Source organism: Phyllopteryx taeniolatus, chromosome 4, assembly GCF_024500385.1.
Source record: "Phyllopteryx taeniolatus isolate TA_2022b chromosome 4, UOR_Ptae_1.2, whole genome shotgun sequence".
Lineage (NCBI taxonomy): Eukaryota > Metazoa > Chordata > Actinopteri > Syngnathiformes > Syngnathidae > Phyllopteryx > Phyllopteryx taeniolatus.
In genome coordinates this window covers 28875682-28896973 of record NC_084505.1, presented here as the reverse complement: position 1 = coordinate 28896973, position 21292 = coordinate 28875682, and the positions used below count along the sequence as shown (strand labels likewise).

The following is a 21292-nucleotide window of genomic DNA, read 5'->3' as shown; positions in this document are numbered from 1 at the left end:
TTATGATACTGTGCCTGGTTGTTGGACATCATCTACATCCCTCCCTCACATGTAGCGAACGATGTTAACCAAAATATTAGAAATGACTCAAGCGCAGTTCTACCTCACTGTCAACTAAAAAGCACAATAATGTTGTTGAATGAATACCTCTGACAGTGTCAATCCAAACTGAACATGATTTGTAAAAACAAAGAACGTTTAGTGGCTTCCGAATGAGATCGTGCTGGTGTACCTAATATTGTGTACGAGCTATCTGTGTGGATATGCGTTGGCGTATGCCTTAATGAACTTCCTGTTCAGCGTGTCACCCCTCATGTTTCCCTTCCTGGTTCTCCCAAGAGCCGCAATGCCCCTTTTCAAATCTAATTCTGTAATACAAATGCTTCATTTAGCCAAGACAATGAAGCAAAGAAAGAACAACAGGAAAGGGGACATATCAGTCGTCATGTTGGGCAGGCATGTTTTTCTCGCTCTACGTGCAAATTTACGCAAACTTAATTTCATACATTATCAGACATGACCACTATCAGTTTCATTGTGTAAATAAATGATCGCATGTAAAGATTATCACAAGGTGGACTAAGAAAACCAGATTCTCATTTATGAATTCAAATATGACCTGAATATTTTAATGCACAAATGCCAATAATACAGCATATGATAATCATACAAATGAAAAAGTTGCATTCATATACATAGTGTGGACCTGAGTGTACCATAAAGCTGAAATGGCCGCTGGCATTAATCATAAATTCCGCCATTAACGGATAATGTTCAGTTTGACTGACACAGTCAGCAAGGTATTAATTAACAATTTGTTTATTATTGTGGCTCACAGTGGCGCTCCACTTCATACCGAGAACACTTTCTAATTAACCGAATGTTTTGCTCGGTGAGTGTACTGTATATTAGCATTTGTATGCTATTATGATTCAAAGGCCAGCTCCATCAGCCCTTACACTCATTTTATTGGCTCTCTCTCACACACACACACACATGTAAATGCTCCGTTGTTCCCCCGCCATCAGTACCCATTAAAACAAGCTTATTGTTCAAGAATATGACCTTTGCCTTGAGTGGAGAGGCCTTTGTCCTAAAACAAAGGGGTCCATATTGGAAACCCTGCCAGTCAATGCTGTCCCTCCAGCTGCTCGAGGAACGGTACAAGCTTGTGCGGGGTCCAAGTTGAGGGCTTGGAGGAAAGAACTTGTGGAGTGTGTGTGTTTGTGTGCCCGCATGTTTTTTTTTTTCTGTATTGTTTTTTTCTGTAAGATGCAAGCCTGTTCTCAAGAACCACCAGATGGGCTAGCACAATTAAAAACAGGCATCTTCCCTAGTGTGCACATATGTGCGCACGCCGATATGCACCCAAACACGCTTAGAGAGCAGGACACTAAGCAGATGTCTCTGTAAAATGACACCTGATAGACGCTGTGATGGAAGACGAAACGGGAGTGAGAGTGTCGCAAGAAATACACAAATAAGTCTGGTACAGTTTTTGTGGCAGTGAAGCAAAAGGTGGACCCAAGAGCAGGGAAGCAGAGAGACAGCCAAGTGTTCAGGAATTACTCCCCAAAAAAAAAAAAATTTATTTTCAAAAGACAAAAACTCCAAAAATCTAAACACAAAGTAATAAACAAACAGAAGGAAATAACTAAGGAACCGTGACAGTTGACAACAACGCTCCATCACGGACTGAACGAAAGCAGGGAACTAAATACTGACAAATTGACGAGACAACGAGGCACACCTGGACGAGACACGAGTGCCGGGAGGGAGCTGATTGGTGGATGAGAAACGGTGCATACGAAAACCTAACGAGCGAGACAAGACATGAACATGGATCACAAGGAAATAAGACATAACATGAAACAAAACTAAAGATAATATAAACCACGCAAACAACAATCATTACACAGTCAATCAATCAATCAATCATTAGATGTTTGTCTGGTTGACGGTCTTTCCATAAATAGGAAACAATTATTAAATACAGTATTTAGTGAAACTTCCAAAGTCGCCCTGAATTTCAAAGAATTTGGAATTTAATCACAAATTGCTGCTTCAGCTGTCACTTGAGCAAGCAGCAGATTAAATTTCGTCATCTTTTTCTTTGTCTTTTTGTGTCTTTTGGAAGAGATTATTTCTAGTTCCTTAATTCCTACAGAGAAGATTATTTGCAGTTCAATATTTCCTGTCAGAAAATTTGTTTTCACCAATGTCAGCTGCAATGACAAGCAGAAAAAAAAATGGGGTGATGGTGGGATTAATTGGTGGTGGGATTTAATATGATTCAATTCAGCTAGTGAAATAATGGCGCATTGTCAACAAATGATCATGCAAGTTAGCTCAGTATTGGCTTTTCTGCTATCTATCAGGCCGGCTATATCCGAGTCCTCCATCTGTACATTAGGCCTCTTTGGACTTGTATTGACCCACAGTAACGTATCGGCTCACAGGAAATGATCTTGGGAATGAAAGGTCATGCTTTGGAATCCGACTATTACAGCGGCTGTGAAAATCTCGGCACTTGAAATCCCTCAACAACTACCACCGGGGCTTTGACCTCTCAGCACTTAACCTTCAGTTGTTCCAGTTGAACATTTGGGTGACGATGGCTTCGCAGAGCAGCGGCCAGCTGCGTCTGTGTTCGATGTGCAAGAGCCATCCAACCTTTTCCTTCCTCTCAAGCTACTCCGCCTTAGCCATTCATGCAACACGTTTTTTTTTCTCTTGGTCAATGAGCCGGCTTAAATGAGGCTCATGACTTGGCAGCATGAAATCATGTGCTGTTTTGGTTTTGGAGTCCACCATTGAAAGTGAACTGTAATGGAAGCTCTTGGTCTTTTAATCTCAAGCTTTCATTGTTTCACCGCAGAAGCAACATTTAACTTATTGACAAATAGTTCTTCTCTTAACACACCTGGTTGAGACTGAAGTTTGCTTAAAAAAATAGCAGAAAAAAACAACAACAACTTCTGTATTATTTCACAGCGAGTATTTGTCAGTAGCAGGTAGGCCAACCAACTTTGAACTTTGTTCCCCGCTGATGTATAACCCCAATTCCAATGAAGTTGGGACGTGTTAAACATAAATAAAAACAGAATACAATGATTTGCAAATCATGTTCGACCAATATTTAATTGAATACACGACAAAGACAAGATATTTAATGTTCAAACTGATAAACTCTATTGTTTTTAGCAAATAATAATCAACTTAGAATTTGATGGCTGCAACACGTTCCAAAAAAGCTGGGACGGGGTCATGTTTACCACTGTGTTACATCACCTTTTCTTTTAACAACATTCAATAAACGTTTGGTAACTGAGGACACTAATTGTTGAAGCTTTGTAGGTGGAATTATTTCCCATTCTTGCTTGATGTACAGCTTCAGCTGTTCAACAGTCCGGGGTCTCCATTGTCGTATTTTACACATTTTCAATGGGAGACAGGTCTGGACTGCAGGCAGGCCAGTCTTGTCCCCGCACTCTTTTACTACGAAGCCACGCTGTTGTAACATGTGCAGAATGTGGTTTGGCATTGTCTTGCTGAAATAAGCAGGGGCGTCCATGAAAAAGACGTTGCTTGGATGGCAGCATATGTTTCTCCAAAACCTGTATGTACCTTTAAGCATTAATGGTGCCTTCACAGATGTGTAAGTTACCCATGCTATTGGCACTAACACAGCCCCATACCATCACAGATGCTGGCTTTTGAACTTTGCGTCCATAACAGTCCGGATGGTTCTTTCCCTCTTTGCCCCAGAGGACACCACGTCCACAATTTCCAAAAACAATTTGAAATGTGGACTCGTCGGACCACGGAACACTTTTACACTTTGCATCGGCCCATCTTAGATGAGCTCGGGCCCAGATAAGCCGGCAGCCTTTCTGGGTGTTGTTGATAAATGGCTTTTGCTTTGCATAGTAGAGTTTCAAGTTGCACTTACGGATGTAGCGCCGAACTGTATTTACTGACGTTGGTTTTCTGAAGTGTTCCTGAGCCCATGCGGTGATATCCTTTACACATTGATGTCGGTTTTTGATACACTGCCCCCTGAGGGATCGAAGGTCACGGGCATTCAATGTTGGTTTTCGGCCTTGCCGCTTACATGCAGTGATTTCTCCAGATTCTCTGAACCTTTTGATGATATTATGGAGCGTCCATCCATCCATTTTCAACGCCGCTTATCCTGGTTAGCGTTGCAGGACGCTGGAGCCTATCCCAGCTGACTTCGGGCGAAAGGCGGACTACACCCTGAACTGGTCGCCAGTCAGTCACAGGACACATTCGCACTCACATTCACATCGTCACTGAGTGGGAACTGAACCCACGCTGCCTGCACCAAAGTCAGGCGAGTGTACAACTACACCATCAGAGACTGGATATTATGGAGCGTAGATGATGAAATCCATAAATTCCTTGCAATTGTACGTTGAGGAACATTGTCCTTTAACTGTTGGAGTACTTTCTCACGTACTTGTTCACAAAGAGGTGAACCTCGCCCCATCTTTGCTTGAGAATGACTGAGCAATTCAGGGAAGCTCCTTTTCTACCCAATCATGGCATCCACCTGTTCCCAATGAGCCTGTTCACCTGTGGGATGTTCCGAACAGGTGTTTGATGAGCATTCCTCAACTTTCTCAGTCTTTTTTTGCCACCTGTCCCAGCTGTTTTGGAACGTGTTGCAGCCATAAAATTCCAAGTTCATGATTACTTGCTAAAAACAATTAAGTTTATCGGTTTGAACATTAAATATCTTGTCTTTTTCGTGTATTCAATTAAATGTAGGCTGAACATGATTTGCAAATAATTGTATTCTGTTTCTATTTATGTTTAACACAACGTCCCAACTTAATTGGAATTGGGGTTGTATGATCCTTGGCTGCATCTTCTGAGCATCCTGTTGACTGCGCCAAAGATACCAGCCCGTCCCTCGCGGAGCCTTAATTTCCCTCTAAGGATCGAGACAATGCACCGGCTTAGCAAACACACAAACGTCACTTGTGAGCATGAATACGGTACATTGCCACCTGAGTGAGGAACATGCACAGTGCTTCATCACACGCACGCATCCACACACTTGACAACAGGGAAATAGCCTTCAGAGAGGGCTTTTGTCAACAACTTGGAAAAAGCACATCTATTTAGCACTGCTGTATTCCTTGAAGGATACACCATCTTGTTTGTGAGACCAAACAAGTTTGCCACGTTTCGCTCGCTCTCCCGTGCTGTTTCTCCTGCTTTTGTGTCGCTCCACTTTGGGTTCTAATGCTCATTGGGTAAAGTCAGGTCTAATGTGAATTTGGAGTAGTATCACTAGCTGAGACTACACCTACTGCTACTGTTTTTATTTTATGTTTCATGCTAAAATCCTGTGTCTCATCCACGCGTGACCCTCTATTCAATCCGCTCTTCAAAACTTGAATCTGTTCAGAACTTATTCTGACTGGTAATCAGTGCTCAAGACCTCGAGCGGCTCCCTGCATAAATGATGTGAGGAGAGAGCAATGAAAGTTTCATCACATATTCCCTGCACAATTAAACTTTGATAAACATGGAGTCTACACACACTTACACAGCGATTCTCTTTCATTTAGGCTGTAAGGAAAAAGTAGTGTCACAATACAGTGAGGGAAATATTCAAAATTCTGGCTTGTTTTGCAAATGCTGAGAGACGAGCACAAAACTAAAGAAAATTAGTGCGCGTACATATGCATTTAATATTGTTTATGTTTCCATAGACATTCCTCACACTTTCCTTTTGTTTTTCAATAGAAAATAAAAGATAACATTTTGTATTGGCCTAAATGCAATTGGTCAACATAAGTAATAATCATTTTATATTTTAAGCTAATCTCATTGCATTACTTCTGTTATTATATATTTTGTTCACACTAAAAGCAATAGCAGTGCCGTCGCTAATCTAAATTCAAGTGGGGCATATTTGCATGGTTTCTGGGGATCGTTATAATATGTTGTAAAGTATGAACTGGTATTATTTCAACATGCTCACTGAGCTTTTCTACCCAATATTTGAATTATTGTTGTCAGAGCCCATTTGAAGCAGTGCAACCAGTGTATTTATAGAGAAGTTGGTGCCCCTGTATGATATGAGGAAACAATAACACATGCATGTAAAATATGGTGTATTAAACGTATAGCGTAATATAAAGCACACAATAACCATAAAATATTGCCTTATAGGAGAGCGATGCACGCTCGTAACGGTTGTCCTCCATCTGTTCCTTTGAATGAGTGTCTTCTCAATGCTGGCGCCCCTTTACTGATTGGAATATATCAGCTCACGGGGGATATGAGACCGCAATAGGATCCAGACCTCTCCCAGGCGTGATTTGAATATGAAATGATTCAATTATTGATTTCAGTTATTTGGGTCCTGCGCCCTGAGGTGATATTGTAGCAGTGCAATCACCACGCTGACATTTAGCGTCCGTGTTTACCTTTACTGTCTCCGCTGATTGCTTCCAAATCGCTCGCCGTATGTCCTGCCGGAGCTCATTGTATCATCGCTTTTGTGCTATTTAGGGAAAAGTGATGGATGCAGCTTATCAAAAATGCAACAGTTTGTGCGCTCGGTGCTCGTGCAGAAAATAATAACGTGCCCTCGCAATCATGGAACGGTGACACAAGAATGCAAATGAACAATATTGAATATTTCTATCTGGAAAAAAGACCCAACAACTTTAACATATGTCTCAAAGCACAGGAAAATAGTTTGAAGCTTTGGCCTTGCCAATGGTGGATATGTGAACTCGGATCCCAGCATTTGCCTGCAAGCTGTGCTCTAAAGCTCATCTCAAGCTCTGCAAGGACAATGAATGGCTCATTTTTTTCCTATCTGATAATATTCCAGGTACACTTTTGAATAAGTGCTGCTGCGTCGCCTCACTCCCTGTATACTTTGAAGAAAATCATTTCTCGGCTCTCCATTCATTTCGTAGCTAGACGTGAAAATGTAATATCTGACGAACGTGTTTGCTGACAAATATTCCCAATATCACTGCGGACATCTGTCACCAGACATTTTATGCACACGGTTGCGCTGAGCCGCACGGCTGTCAAAGTGACTCCAAAAGAGGCAGTTGTAATGTCACTCCACTAAATAGAAATATGTTTTTTAGCACCCACTGGTGAATTTCTTACTTGTGAGTCAAGTTGACAATGTGGAAAATGAATGCACTGTCCTAGGTGGATTCCTCCATATTTCTGATGCCATTTTCTATGCAGTTAGACGATCCAACGTTAAGTGGATGTTTTATACGAGCATTGTGCTCATGCATTATTGAATTATGAACAGGACTCGGTCTGGAAAGGGCCTTTTTGAATAAATATTTCAACACCCTGATCCACCAAGTTCCTACCTGCTCTGAAATGCAAGTGGGAAGGGAAGGGCCCTAACATCTCAAGCGAAAAATTATTTCGTTTCTTAACTGAATCAGCTAAATCTGCATCCACGCTGTTATAACTGAAAATTGCTGATTGGGACCAAATCTGTCACAGTATTTCTGGCAAAGTTAAAACATTGTTCCTTTATCGAGGTCATCTGAATCTTTAGAAGTTTCATGAAACGGGAGAACAATAGATGTAAGGAGCCTGAGGATAGCGAACATTTTTAATCTTCTTTGCTGAGCATTACGCACAGCTGGATTGGATGACGAGGAAGACAAAGGCGGAGGCAGCAGGCAGAAAAAAAGAAGAAGAGTAAAGTATGGAGAGCGATTAATGTTCGGCTAAAGACAGCAATTTGGAATTTTGGTTGGTTTAGATGACCACTATATTAAAATTGCAACCTTTTGGTACCGAATTGAAGAGTTATATTTTTAAAAGGCAAGACTCATTCGGATGTGGTCGTATGCAATTGAACAGTAATGAATGGACGGTCAAACTTTTGTACGTAGAAGGTCGGATCAGAAGAATGATTTTGGAGGACACCAAGAAGGCATGCAAAGCATGCCTCCCTCTATCGGTAGTTTAGTTTCCTTCCCTGTAATATTTTGCTTTGGGCCCCCCAAAGACTTGTCCCCCTTTCCCCCCTAGTTTGACGCCCCTGACTGTATTCAGAATCAGAATCAGAATCATCTTTATTTGCCAAGTATGTCCAAAAACACACCAGGAATTTGTCTCCGGTAGTTTTTACCGCGTTGACATGATTTGTGATCCATAAGAATTGTGCACATGCAGTTCTCAAAACAGCACGGCAACCCAAAAAGAATAATTTGGTCCGATAATGACTTCAGATATTTCCCCCACTTCTTCTAATCTTTCAACAGGCGTGAGCTAGTGTGATAATACATTTATTTCATTATCGTCCCCCCCCTCCTGTCCCATAATTTCAAATTCAAATTCAACTCAAATAATCTGTTCAACATGTTTTCAAAAGTTAACTGACTGAGGGGATGCGAGATTTCAAATTGTGATATGATTTGGGCGAAATGAAGTTGCAGGCCGCGCAACTTTGGGAAAATAGATTTTAATAAAGCTATCTTTTCACCAATCCATCCATCCATTCTCTATTGCACTTGACCTCTTAGGGGCACCCGCTAACAGTGGTCTTACATTGGCAAACATGATTTTTCATTGCGTTTGCAAAGATCATTCGTTATTGTTATATATTGTTTCAAGTTGTCACTCCCAAACATTGGCAGCTCTCCATAGGGATAATATTTATGTGACGGAATGAAATGAAGGGACAACAAAAAATGCTAAATGGGCAAAACGAGTTCACGAGGGTTTCGATCTAGGCCACACACGTCATTTCCTGCCGTCGTCGTCTGGCTCCACTCACTGCTGAGGTGGCCGTTCTCCCTACTGTACATGACAACTTTCGACCGCACGCGCACGCATCCACGCTCGCGCCAACTTCGCCCGGGCGCGCCTGTGGCTTTAAGGCAGTGCTTTGATGGATACGCTGTGACAGGACTGGGTCTGCAGCCTGGCGACTGAGGAAGCGAGACGAGCGAGGCGAGCGAGGGTGAGACGGACAGTGCAGATGAATCAAAGAGAAGAAAACAATGGCTGTGGCAGTGGAATCAACATCACTGCATCTCCAGTTGACATCATTGATCGTATCACAGGCACTTTTGTAAACCATTAACTCTCCCCTAATGCGAGCGAACGACAACGGTGGAGGAATTTAACAACATTATATTTACACTCATAAAACCATAAGGGAATCTCCCCGCCCCCTTCTTCTTCCCACTTTCTTAATGAGAAAGACTGTCTTGAATTCATCTTTCTAACATCTCAGTCCCTACAAATGAATATTTTAGAGCGTTTAACCTACCATCACAAATAACAAACCTGACAGTTAATCAATGACTAATCGACAGTCTAATCCGTAATTAAAATGCCATTAGCGTAACTGGATATGAGCAATAAAAGTGAGCTTCTTTTCCACAAATTCATAATGATAATCTAAAGCTATGTAGTCACTGGGGTCGTTTTTCAACTAATGTATACTTTAAGAGAATGTTAAGCACCTACTATTAGTGCCAGTGCCAACATAAAAAAAAAAAAAAAAGAATGTATACTCAACATTTTTTTTGATGACTTATATTGTCATATCACGTTTGTTGGCTTTTTATATAAACTAATCTGTATGACTCAAGCAATTTAAGGTGTCACTACAGGAATGTAGAGCCTGATATTTAAAATTTCAGCAACACAAAGTACAGAAGAAAACGTAGTGGTAGTATGTTGTTTTTTGAAATTATGATTAGTACATTTACAATAGATAGTTTTTGATCAAAAGATCGGTAGCCTATTTGTTTGTCCGGAAACGGACGGAAAGACTAGTAGTTTCTGTATGACCCTAATCAATTAATAGCCGCTGTGTTATGCATTTTCGAATCTCCTTATAGATGCGCCAAGATGAGCGCTAAAAAGTCGACAGGAGTATAAGGGCATCTAACTGGAGTGAGATGAGCTCTGCTGATTCGTCAAACCCACAATCGTCACCTTTTTTGTTGACAAATATTCCGTCTTCTCACGCTGATTCGAAATCGGTGCCAGCGAAGGATGAAATGAGACTTTGTCCCTCCCACCTGTATTGTTGCAGTCAAGCACTGCAAAAAAATACAAATACCAAATGTTGCTTTGTATGTAACATTTCCACTGCTGAATATATATTTGCCACATCTAATCAGAATCATCTTTATTTGCCAAGTGTGTGAAAAACACACAAGGAATTTGTCTCGGGTCGTCGGAGCCGTTCTAGTACGACAACAGACAGCCATTGTGACACAAAATACTTTTGAGATACACCGTAAAAACATAAAAACACACTACGGCGAGTCACTGAGCAATCAAAGGTTACCGCTAATGTAATGCTGATACAATGACAATGACATTGAGTCCTCTAGCAATTTAGAGCCGTTTGAAATAAATAATTTGGTACAGTGACATTTGTGCAAACGGTGCACATAGTTCTCAAGCACAAGAGCAATGAGAGCAATTACAACAGCAGAATCAACAAAGCAGTCTTTGCAAAGGCCTGCTCATTGTGGAGTGATTAACTTACCGTTCGTATTATTTTTGCCGTCTGACGCTCAACATTATTTCCGTTCTCGAGCAAAGTGAATGAGTGAATTGTGCAAGTGTACCCAGTGTGACTTGGTCTTAAGTTGTTACACTTGTGTCCAATTATGGTCGGGTACCGAAGGGTTATTTGGTTGATTCCGATGGCTTTTGGCACTCCCACTCCCACTTACTCCCTCCATCCATCCTGTAGCCTCCATCCCTCTGTCACTGCTTTATCCCACACTTTCATCTCAATTTTCCTCAGCCTATTTCCTTCTTGACCTCCCTATCTCCTTCATCTCGCTCTCCCATCGCTCTCATCTTCTCTCATATTCTTCATCTCGCTCCCTTTTCCTCCTTGCTCCCTTCTTCCATGCCCGTCTAGTCTCATGAGGGGAGGAGGGCGCGTGCAGTTGATTAGACGGGAGCATTAGAAAGTTCACGTCGGATCAGAATGTGGTGTCTAGCCGCCGGGCAGTAAGGAATCCAAACGCCGGAGCATATAGACGAGGTTGTCGGCGCCGGATTTTCAGGGTGGTTTTGGGCGCATCGGATTTCCGAGAGCATCCTCGGAGCGGTCGGGGCAGCCGCGCGGAAACGGCAGCGGTCCGGTCACACGCCCACATGCAATTTTCTGACGGGCACTGAATGCCTAACACGGAGGCAGAGGAGGGCGTGCTGAGCGCATTGCTTTGAACTATTCTGGAGGGGGAAAATTTTTCAAAAGGGATGGATCTGTATCTAGAAATTGCTTTTCCCCCAGAAATTGGTTACGAAGGCCGAGCGATCCTGTCATAAAGTCAAAAGAACAGCAAAAAAGAAATACATCGATTGTATTGTATTGTACATTGGTTAATGCATCATTTCATATCATAGAATATCACACCGCAAGGTCGAATCGAAGTGGAATTTTTGTTTAGATTTCGCTTTGGAACAACTGTACGATCCCTGAAAACATTTTAAAATGTAGTAGTTAGTTTTTGCCGCTTCACTGTTTCCGTATAAATGCTCTAAAAGCTCTGGTTGTGAAAATGGTGAAACACAAAGCATATGTACATGCTCATCACAAAGGACAAAATGTTGGTGTTTGTTGTTTTGTTTTTTTCCAACCAGCATTTATATTACAGGGTTTTCAATTGTTTCTGGACGTACGTTGTCATTTGGACATTTTTACTGGGTCAATATTTCAAAAGAGAGGCCATTGAACCCAAATAGTTCAGCAGCAAAATGTCTTTTGGATTGTAAAGTCAATCAGTAATCAGTCATTATCTTTGAATGGTGAGAATCTGTTCATAAGTGTTAATGTTTTTTGCACTAATGACTTGAAGCATTTAGCTTGGTTTGATTTGCAGAATAACATTAAGTATGAATGTTAATCTCTCTTGCATTAACTCAGCATTCACTGCACTGATATTAAGGGTGATAAAATCCAAATGTAAATATGATAAGAGACATTTGACCGCGGTAAATAGCTTTAGAATCAATCTCATCTCTTGGCATTCACACATTATAAATATTCAAAGCTTTTTTTATGCGGATTCCAATGAGGCCAAACATCAGCCTTGTCTGTCACAGACAATTCATTTCATTTCAAAAACGTATGAAGAGATTTAAATGTTAAAACCATAAATGAATAAAACGGTCAATTGAAGCAAGAATGATGGAGATGGAATTACAAAATATCAGGCTACATTTGACTATTCAGGCGCTGCCTGACTTTAAACTGACCACAGCGCGTGGGGCTGATGTCGGGGTGACCTATTGCTCTGAGGCGAAACACTCCCGCACTTCTTTGCCGGGAAGCCACACAAAAAAGATTTACAAGGCACACTGCACTGTATGTTATAAATTGCCAGCCAGGCCGCTTGTCTTCAGGGCACCATGACAATGGCGCACATTTCTACAGCGACGCAGCAGCCCCCTCACCCATCTCATCGTGTGTGCGTGCGTCCAACTGTCGCGTAGAAAACAACTCCTGGGTGGAGCCATATTGCAGCAAACTGCATCAAGCCGACGTGTACAAGGGATCAACATGGTCGACGTCCGATTTGTTCGGATCACGGAAATTATGGAAATGGTAATCATCTGTTCCAGGGACAAAAATCTAATTGGTAACAGACATCTGCCAATGCAATCAATACACCTGTCCGCCATTTCAAAGCGAGCCTGACGTTGATGGATTACGCTAATCTGCGAAGTAGACACAACCGCCTCTGATCAAACATGGCCACAACGACAACAAAAATACTCACTGTATATCTCATTTAAAGCAAAAATTAAAACGGTGATCTTATTGATCATTAGAAGGAAACACATTACACACACAATCTCGCTATGGGATCGATACCCGGCGACACAGTGGACGACTGGTTAGAGCGTCTGCCGTACAGTTCTGAGGTCCGGGGTTCAATCCCCGACTCCGCCTGTGTGGAGTCTGCATGTTCTCCCCGTGCCTGCGTGGGTTTTCTCCGGGCACTCCGTTTTCCTCCCACATCCCAAAAACATGCAGGCTAGGTTAATTGACACCTCTAAATTGCCCGTAGGTGTGAATGTGAGTGCGAATGGTTGTTTGTTTGTATCCAGTTCAGGGTGTGCCCCGCCTCCTGCCCGATGACAGCTGTGATTGGCTCCAGCAGGCCCGCGACCGTTGTGAGGATAAGCGGCTCAGAAAATGGATGGATGGATGGATGGGATCGATACCAAATCTTGCAGTATTGCACATCCCTAACGAGGACTTTGTTTGTTGTTTGTCACGTTAAAGAGAGTTCAACCCTGACCGGGACATAAAAAAAAAAAAACTGTGACTCTTTATTAATTAGGATTTTTATTTGGTCGAAAGGGGCAGCCGACACGCGCGCGGAGACATGTTGAGGCCGTCACGTCGAGACGTCCGCGTCTTCGGGAGCCGACAGTTTGTGCCGAGCCCCCAGTCACTCTCGGGGGTCCCTCGCTGTTAATCATTATCAGCGGAGGGCAATTACAAGCGGAGGGGAGGGGGTCTCCATTCAAAAGCACTCGCGGTGGTCCGAATGTGTGCGTTTGGTGTATGAGCACAGCAGCCGGCCGATGCATTTCACTGTGCAGGTTTGTTTACAAGCGCTCGTCTCCCTCATTACAGGCAACGCGACGAACACCCGCCCGCCCGTCCCGAATTGTCTTTTTGAGCTACCTGCGCAAGTGTGTGTGTCACTCGAATCAAATTTCAGGCTGTCTACCAGTCTGGGGCTGATGATGATGTGCTTGACTGCCCTCTCACTCTCTGTCACCCACACAACCTCATTACGCACACACAAGAAGGGTCCGTGGTGGGTTAACCCACCCTAGCAAGCCAACTGGAGGTAATTTAGCATAGCTTGGCAGACACATGCCATTTTACTGAACACAACGCACGTCCCCCTGAGCTTTGCTCCGCTCAGACTTTTCACTCCAATGGAGCACAAACGAGTGAGCGTCTCAAGAAAGACAGGAAGTGGAGGAAGAGCAATAAAAGAGGCATTTGTTGGTAGGCGCCCTCTTGCAGCGGTACAAGGCATTACAATATTAAAGTGGATCATTAGTTATGCAAATGAGGTGCAACACAATTCTTTATTAAGAGCATGATGGTCAGTATTGACTGACAATTTTGGAAGTGTTTCATCTCTCTATCTTGGGATATAGATCTCACAGATTTAGAAATGTAACTAATATTGCTTGTGTATTTTTCTGTTCGGCTCTTTAATTACAATATGCAATTTGTCATCAAGTGTTTTTAGCATTTGTTTCAGAAACTTGTGATTTGCTAATGATGCACGTCTTTATTGTCGTCTGACATGGGTGAATTCCGCTGTTTGATTGAATTCTAATTAGGAAAAACCTGCAAACGCAATAAACAAGGAAATGATGGGATTTTTTTGTATCTCAGTTTAAACGCCCCCCCCCCCCCCCCCACCCCCCCAAACACACGCAAACACGCACACGTCCACACGAAATTATTCCCGGGCCTGTATGCAGGGTGTGTTGCAGACATAGCATGGGCACATTTCCGAATTTCTGCCTCAAGGTTGAGGGGGGAGGTCGGGTATTTGGTCTCCTAGTGATAAGCATGTGTGTAAATGTGTGTTTCGCGTGTGCGAGCATGTGTGTGTGTGTATATGTGACATCTGTTGACAAGGTAGCCTAGTCCGGTCAACACTCATTAGTGGAAAAGAGAATCCCCGAACGAGGAGTGCTGCGACAGACAGGACACACACACATCCACGCACGCACGCAAACACGCTCACTGACTGCCAGGGTCAGATCGGCTTGGTGCAGAGAATCTGCACAACATCAATTAGTTCATAGATGCTTGCAATCTATTCTTGTGTGCCTGGCAACAGCCTGCAATGAGTTATTATTCACGACCAGAACATACAGGACATAAATACTAATTCTCCGAGGCATGCAATATATTGGCGATTGGATTATGCATTATAAATTCAGACACATTGTTTTACTCATGTCGACTTTCTTTTCAAGATGTATTGAACAGATGTGTGGAACAGAGGCAGAAATACAATTCGACTCCAAAGCTGAACACAATCCGTACCGAGACGCTGGCTTGGACCTTTTCAAATTTCAAAACCATTTTTCTGGAATCTGAATACTGTAAAGTGAATAAATTCCTTGCAGGCATCATAAAAAAACTTTATTAACACAACAGGCAATGCTTTCAGCAGTTTAACATTCTCCCAAGTATCAAAAGAAACGAACCACAGTATAAATAACAGAGAGGGAACATCATGGTTGGATTGAACAACTTGTTTTTCAGGCAAATATGAACTCCACGTTGTAGAAATTTGGATGTGTTTCTCTTTAGCAATTCCACCGAAGCTTGAAACACGTCAGCAAATGGATGCTTTCTCCATTTTATCATTTGATATGTCAACTTTTACATCGCAAGACATAACTAACTAGTGAAGGGTTAGATATAGAGCACTCATCGGTGAAATATACACCTCAGTTATTGTATCAATGGAACACAGAGCGCGTTCAGATGGGGTGCACGACGTTTCCAAACCCTCTGTACGTGATGAACACATCACATATGTTGCGCCCATTAGCACCATTTCTGCCTGTTTACCTTATGTTAACCTATCGACACATACGACGAAGAAACGATGAAAACGCAGCAACATCAAAAACATCATTAGCCCGGCATATGTAAGACCGCCGTGCATTACGGACTTGAACGATTTCAAGTCAGACTCGCTTCGGGCAGTCACGCAACTGTTCCCGTGTGCAAAGTCAAGCGTGAGCCTGGTGGAAACGAGAGGGTTAATTAACTGATAGGGGAGACGGCGCGGCGGCGGCGGCATACGGCGTGATAGAATAGCTTGTGAATTATGGAAGAGTGGAATGCTGTGGCTGGTGGCGTCCGGCCATATGTCAGCGTGTACCGCCTGCGTCTAACCGAGGGACAGCTGGTCAGATTGCTCATGCTCAAGCCAGTTAGAGAGCAATCAATCAAAATGGGACAGCTTGTTGAGTCGTTTGAACGGCTCCACAATACAGCGCTCATCTATTGTTGGTGCCATTAGGGATTTGTCAGGTACTGAAGATATGAAATGAGCCCACTATGGAAACTTCACCTTGAATATGTCGTAGAGCAGATAGAGCTCTTGAGGTCACATGCAAGATAGCGTGACCAGCCAGACTGACTTCAAAATCATGTTTCAGGAGTTCATTGATAGTCGTTGTATATAAAGTACGTATATTTCTATTTGCCAAAATGCGTCCTAAACGGTTTATCAGATTCTGTATTGACCAAAGAGAGCATAATATATTTTTTTCAAAAGGTCAAAAGTGGACATTATGACTCCACCTCATATTATAGCCCCATATACAGTATAATGTATACCGAACAGCCTGCAGATGTACAGTATAGTAATCTGCAACAGGCCGAGTATTCACGCAGCTGCTAATTCAAATGCATTACCGTAATTTCAAGTGAATTTTCCATTTCTCATAATGCATTTGGACCTCTTGGAAAGCAGAGTGTCAATAAAAGCCCTGATGAGCGCAGTCTCAAGTGTGCACGTGTCTCTCTGCACTGTCTCTGGCATGAAGCCTTTTGTCAATGTGGATACTCAGAGGATGCATTATGCATATGCAGCATGTCTCTGGTGCTTACAGAAGGTCAGCGTGTCAGCTTGACACTTTAAATATATGAAATAGAAACCTGCTATTCACATCATAGTTGCAGCAAAAGCAATGCAACTTTTTTTGCCAGCACAGCACAACGTGATGGAGATGCGCTCCGTCTCTGAGTCTCTGCTGGGCCCCAAACTGTATGGTCACCCTGATCAATAGTCTCTGTTACACATGATATATTTCCCATGGCTGCGACTTGCTGCTTTGCTCCATCTGTCCCGTCCGCCTGCCTGCGCTCCTCTCAGCTTTCCTGCGAGAGCTGTGAACCATCTGAGCCGCTGTCACTTTTAAAGCGCTCCCACAAACCGTCGTATGATTATTTGAATTGGACATCAGCTGGAAATTTCTCACTGGAATGAGAGCTCGATAAGGTCGGCAGGTTGGCAATTCAGAAGTAGAGAAGAAAAATGTTAGATTGACGGTTTGCTGAGTTTGCCGCATAAATCCCACGGCCGTTTTAATCACTTTAGGAAAACAGCAGAAGAAATTATGCTTTCCAATGCATCACTGCTTTAAAAAAAAACTCAGCCACCATCCTCTTATTAATTTCTTCATCGTTGTTAGACCGTGGCATGCACAATTAGACTCAAGCATCAATACATTTCACGTTTTTAAGCTGATGTGGGACACTAATTGAAGTGTGTCCTAATTGAGATTTAGGCACAATTATTCTCAATATGAAGCGACATTTCTCTTGTTTTAAAACAACACAGATTTGGTCTTTTCTTGGCAGAAGGACTTGTATCGTGGGACGCAGGCATTCGCGTTTGTGTTTCAATTGCGCAAAACATTTTTTTGCAATTACAGTTATAGATAAACAATGTCAGATAATGCAAATTTGCAAAGACGTGAAGATTTGAGAAGAATGATGACAGGTGTACTATTGAAACTTTGTCATACCAGGAGCCACTGTGTCATTTTGATTAGATTTTCATGGATTTGTACTTTCTTTTAAACATCTGCTCCCCAAACTCTGTTGATATTCAACATATTGCACACGATTATTAGATTACGACGAAGCAAACTAGGAGGCTATGCGTGAACACAGAAAGCGGCACGGGCTGTTTAGTGTTTGCATGTGTGTGTACAGTTCAGTGCAAAAAGATGAAGTATTTGTTTTTTTACTGATGAATTATTAAAAAGGCTTTTACCATTCCCAAGTGTGTTCCGCACATTACAAGTGTGAAATAAATTCATTAGAAGTACTCAAAGCTTGCAATTACTTGGATCAAGATTGCTTTCTATGTTTTGTAACCTCTTTTCTATTATTTTCAATGCAGTTCGACACTGTTGTAAAGTATAACGACAATAATAATCACACAGATGATATATCATCTGGTATATCTTTCCCACGACTTTGAATCGAATAGAATAGAATGGCTTTTATTGTCAGTATTCACATGTACGATGAGATTGAAAGCAGCTTTGTGTGTTAATTTTCAGGCCCGTGTGCAATAAAGTTGTGAGAAGCAGGAAATACATCCTCCTCGACTTCCGGGCCAAGCGAACGTCATGTGGACCAGATGCCTCCTCTTCCTCTCGACCTTGTTTGCTCCCACTACTATCGGTAAGAAAACATGCAAGCTTCATTGGCTTACTGCTGAAGCAAACAACAGCCTACTGTAGCCTACTACTTAAGTGCAGTAGTAAGTAGGAGAAAGAAGTGCGGAAAATCATATGTAGCATATTGTTTATTAATAATATTACAAAGCAAAATGTCCTTGAGTTGGTGCAATTTCAGATTTGAATCATTTGAACTGTCGTCATGCATGATTTGATGCGAAATGCGAGTAATAAGATTTTATTGACTGGGAGACATATGCTCAACCTGAGATTTGTTGGTGTTTCAAATCCATTAATCAACCATACAATCATCAAATCCTTCAATCAAGATATGAACTTTTGCCATCCCGAAAGCTTTACTCTTACTCTTAGATGGTGTGCACCGAACGAACGAACAAAGGTCGGAGGATGCGAGTTTCACATAATGACTAAATGCCACTGAGGAATTCTCCAAATTGTCCTGGACGGAGATGAGATTTTCCAACAAGCACCCACGTGAATAATTTGCGTTGGGGAGCAAGTCGACTGTGTGTTGGTATTATGGATGTTATTCTATTTCTCCTCATTGTCAAATGCTTTTGGTGGTGTGCAGCGAACTGGAGTCCGTAAATCTCACAGGAATTTAGCATCTGGAGTTACACGCGACATCGTGCAAGAAGACAAAAGTTTCAACTTTACATTGTACAATGTGAGGGGCACTTCAAGATTCCACTGCAATAATGGACACGTTTTTGGAAAACAGATTTTCAGTAAATGTAGTCAGTTGCAGGATTAACAATGTGCGCCATTTTGCATATTTATTTTGTATTTTTTGCTTCAATTTTTGCATGCACACACAAGCGAGTGCACAGATGCCCCGATGGTTTTGTCTGCGTATTTCCCCCCTGTTGCCGCTGCACTTTGAAGTCTGCTAGAGGGAGCTCTGGCCCTCTTGGAGTTAATCCCATTAATGGCTTCTGTCAATCACACCGTTGTGAGGAAAAGCTGCCGCGGATGTGCTCGCACACATGCGCGGCTCGCTAGCTTGTGCACCTGCACATGTATCCTGACAGTACAGACATGGGAATGATGAAAAAAAATATTTGGTCCTTTAAAAACACTCAGTGTACAGACAGATATGCAGGCACACAGAAGGTTTTTAGCTTTAATGCCACAAGATGAGTTTCAGTCAAAAGTATTTGCATCAATGTTTAAAGAATAAGTCGACATATGCAAATGGTGCTGTTGATGCTTAGGCGGGATTAGTTGAAACAAAGACCGTTTAGCTTGAGGCCACACAGCAGCTTCTCCATAGAGCGACGGTTTGTCAGTAGTTCAGGGCCAAGGGATGCATGCATTACAGGGAACATTCTTCTTTGACATAACCCATGGAGAGCACTACAGTGTTCCTCCTGGTTCTTCTACTTCTATAATTATGCATCAAAGAATCCCAAGAAAACTGGAGGAACTGGCGTCCTGCGATATCCATCAGCCGTCCAGAAAATGGAAAGCACTTATCCAGTTCAGGGTCATGGGGAGAAGAAAGCCCGTTCCAGGTGACACCCTGAATTGGTCACCAGTCAGCCACAGGAAGTGGACGTTCACAATGTTTTGTCATCGAGACTGCCGTGTGTACCACAATACTATAACAAAGACAACGCAATGCATTCTTCCTGAAGTGTAATGTATATAAAATAAAAAATGCACATTTAGTACAGTCTGCACCTCCATCACTGAGACTGATGCAATACACATCCGTGTACACTGCTAACATTACAATACATTTAGTTCTCTATTCATCCCTACTAATGCTCTACAATTTGACTTTTCTTGGACTTACTGAAGTTGTAGGTTACATTTATCGCTTCCTCCACTTTGACAGCTGTTGTGCATTGTGTAGACGATAGCCCGAGATTTAGCCCGCTGCATGATTTGAGGTGCAGCAGATTATGAACACAAATAATTGTCAAGCAGTACATTTATTTAATACATAACGCACATTGACATACATCACTGGTGCATTTCTAAGTGATACAACCCGGGTGATTCTTGGTGATGGCACAAACGGAGGACCCCAGCACAGAAAAGGCAGTAAGGATCACTGAAAAATCTAAACACTAAAGTAACAAAGTCCAAGAAAACCAAGAATCAAATGAAAAAATGTTCAGAATAAACTCACAAACATAAAATGACAAGGCATACATGACTACAGCAACAACAACAATCCAACAAACACTGAACAAAACCAGGGAACTAAATACAAGCAAATTCACGAGACAACGAGGCACACCTGGACAAGACGTGAGTGGCGAGAGGGACCTGATTGGTTCACACGAGGGCTGACGAGCAGGATGAAAACCAAATGAGGAGACAAGGCATGAACATGAGGTGCAGGAAAACTTGACAAAAAAAGGTAACAAACTCAATCTAATCCACACCAACACAATAAAAACACATGATGACACAGGAAGTATTGCATATGAATCGCACATGAAGAAAAAGCTGCACAATATTAGCAATTTAGCAAACACAGCTACAACCACAATGAGAAACCTCATTGGCTTTCCAGCCATTTGTTCATGCATAAATGGATGTCGACAATAAAGTAAAAATATCCAAAGATCAAATAATGTTTAGTTGTAAAGACAGAAAGTTTTATACAACTCTTGTATTAGATTTCATACTGCACCTCACTTTGTGTCCAGTATATTGTCCCACCTCTTTGAAACAAAACAGACGTAATTCGCAGTTTTTCGTGGGCGACCGGGTCCGCGCACTATTGCAAATTGAGGGGGAAAAAAAACACGATTAATTTACACCCTCCCTAAAATGTTCAGGATTGCCAATGTTAATAATACCACAAACCCGGCCTTCACCAAAAACTGTGATCCCAAAACATTTGAATATCACTTCAGACTCATTTTACATCACACTGTAAAAAAACATGGTTTTCAGATAATTTGAGAAAAAAAATACATCCCAAGTTTGTGCACATGCGAGAAGACTCTCATAAAAACCCAGGCTAAACATAGCTTCT

General features: G+C 42.1%; 1 protein-coding gene across 20 annotated transcripts in view; it reads left to right on the top strand.

The window, feature by feature from the left end:
- adgrl3.1 (adhesion G protein-coupled receptor L3.1) overlaps positions 1–21292 on the top strand; it is a 149442-nt gene that overhangs the window by 20781 nt on the left and 107369 nt on the right. For all 20 annotated transcript variants that reach the window (XM_061771351.1, XM_061771367.1, XM_061771364.1 and 17 more), the window contains exon 3: positions 18157–18280. In XM_061771351.1, coding sequence (XP_061627335.1) covers positions 18226–18280 — 55 coding nt within the window. In that variant the 5' untranslated portion in view covers positions 18157–18225. The remainder of the gene's footprint in view (positions 1–18156; positions 18281–21292) is intronic.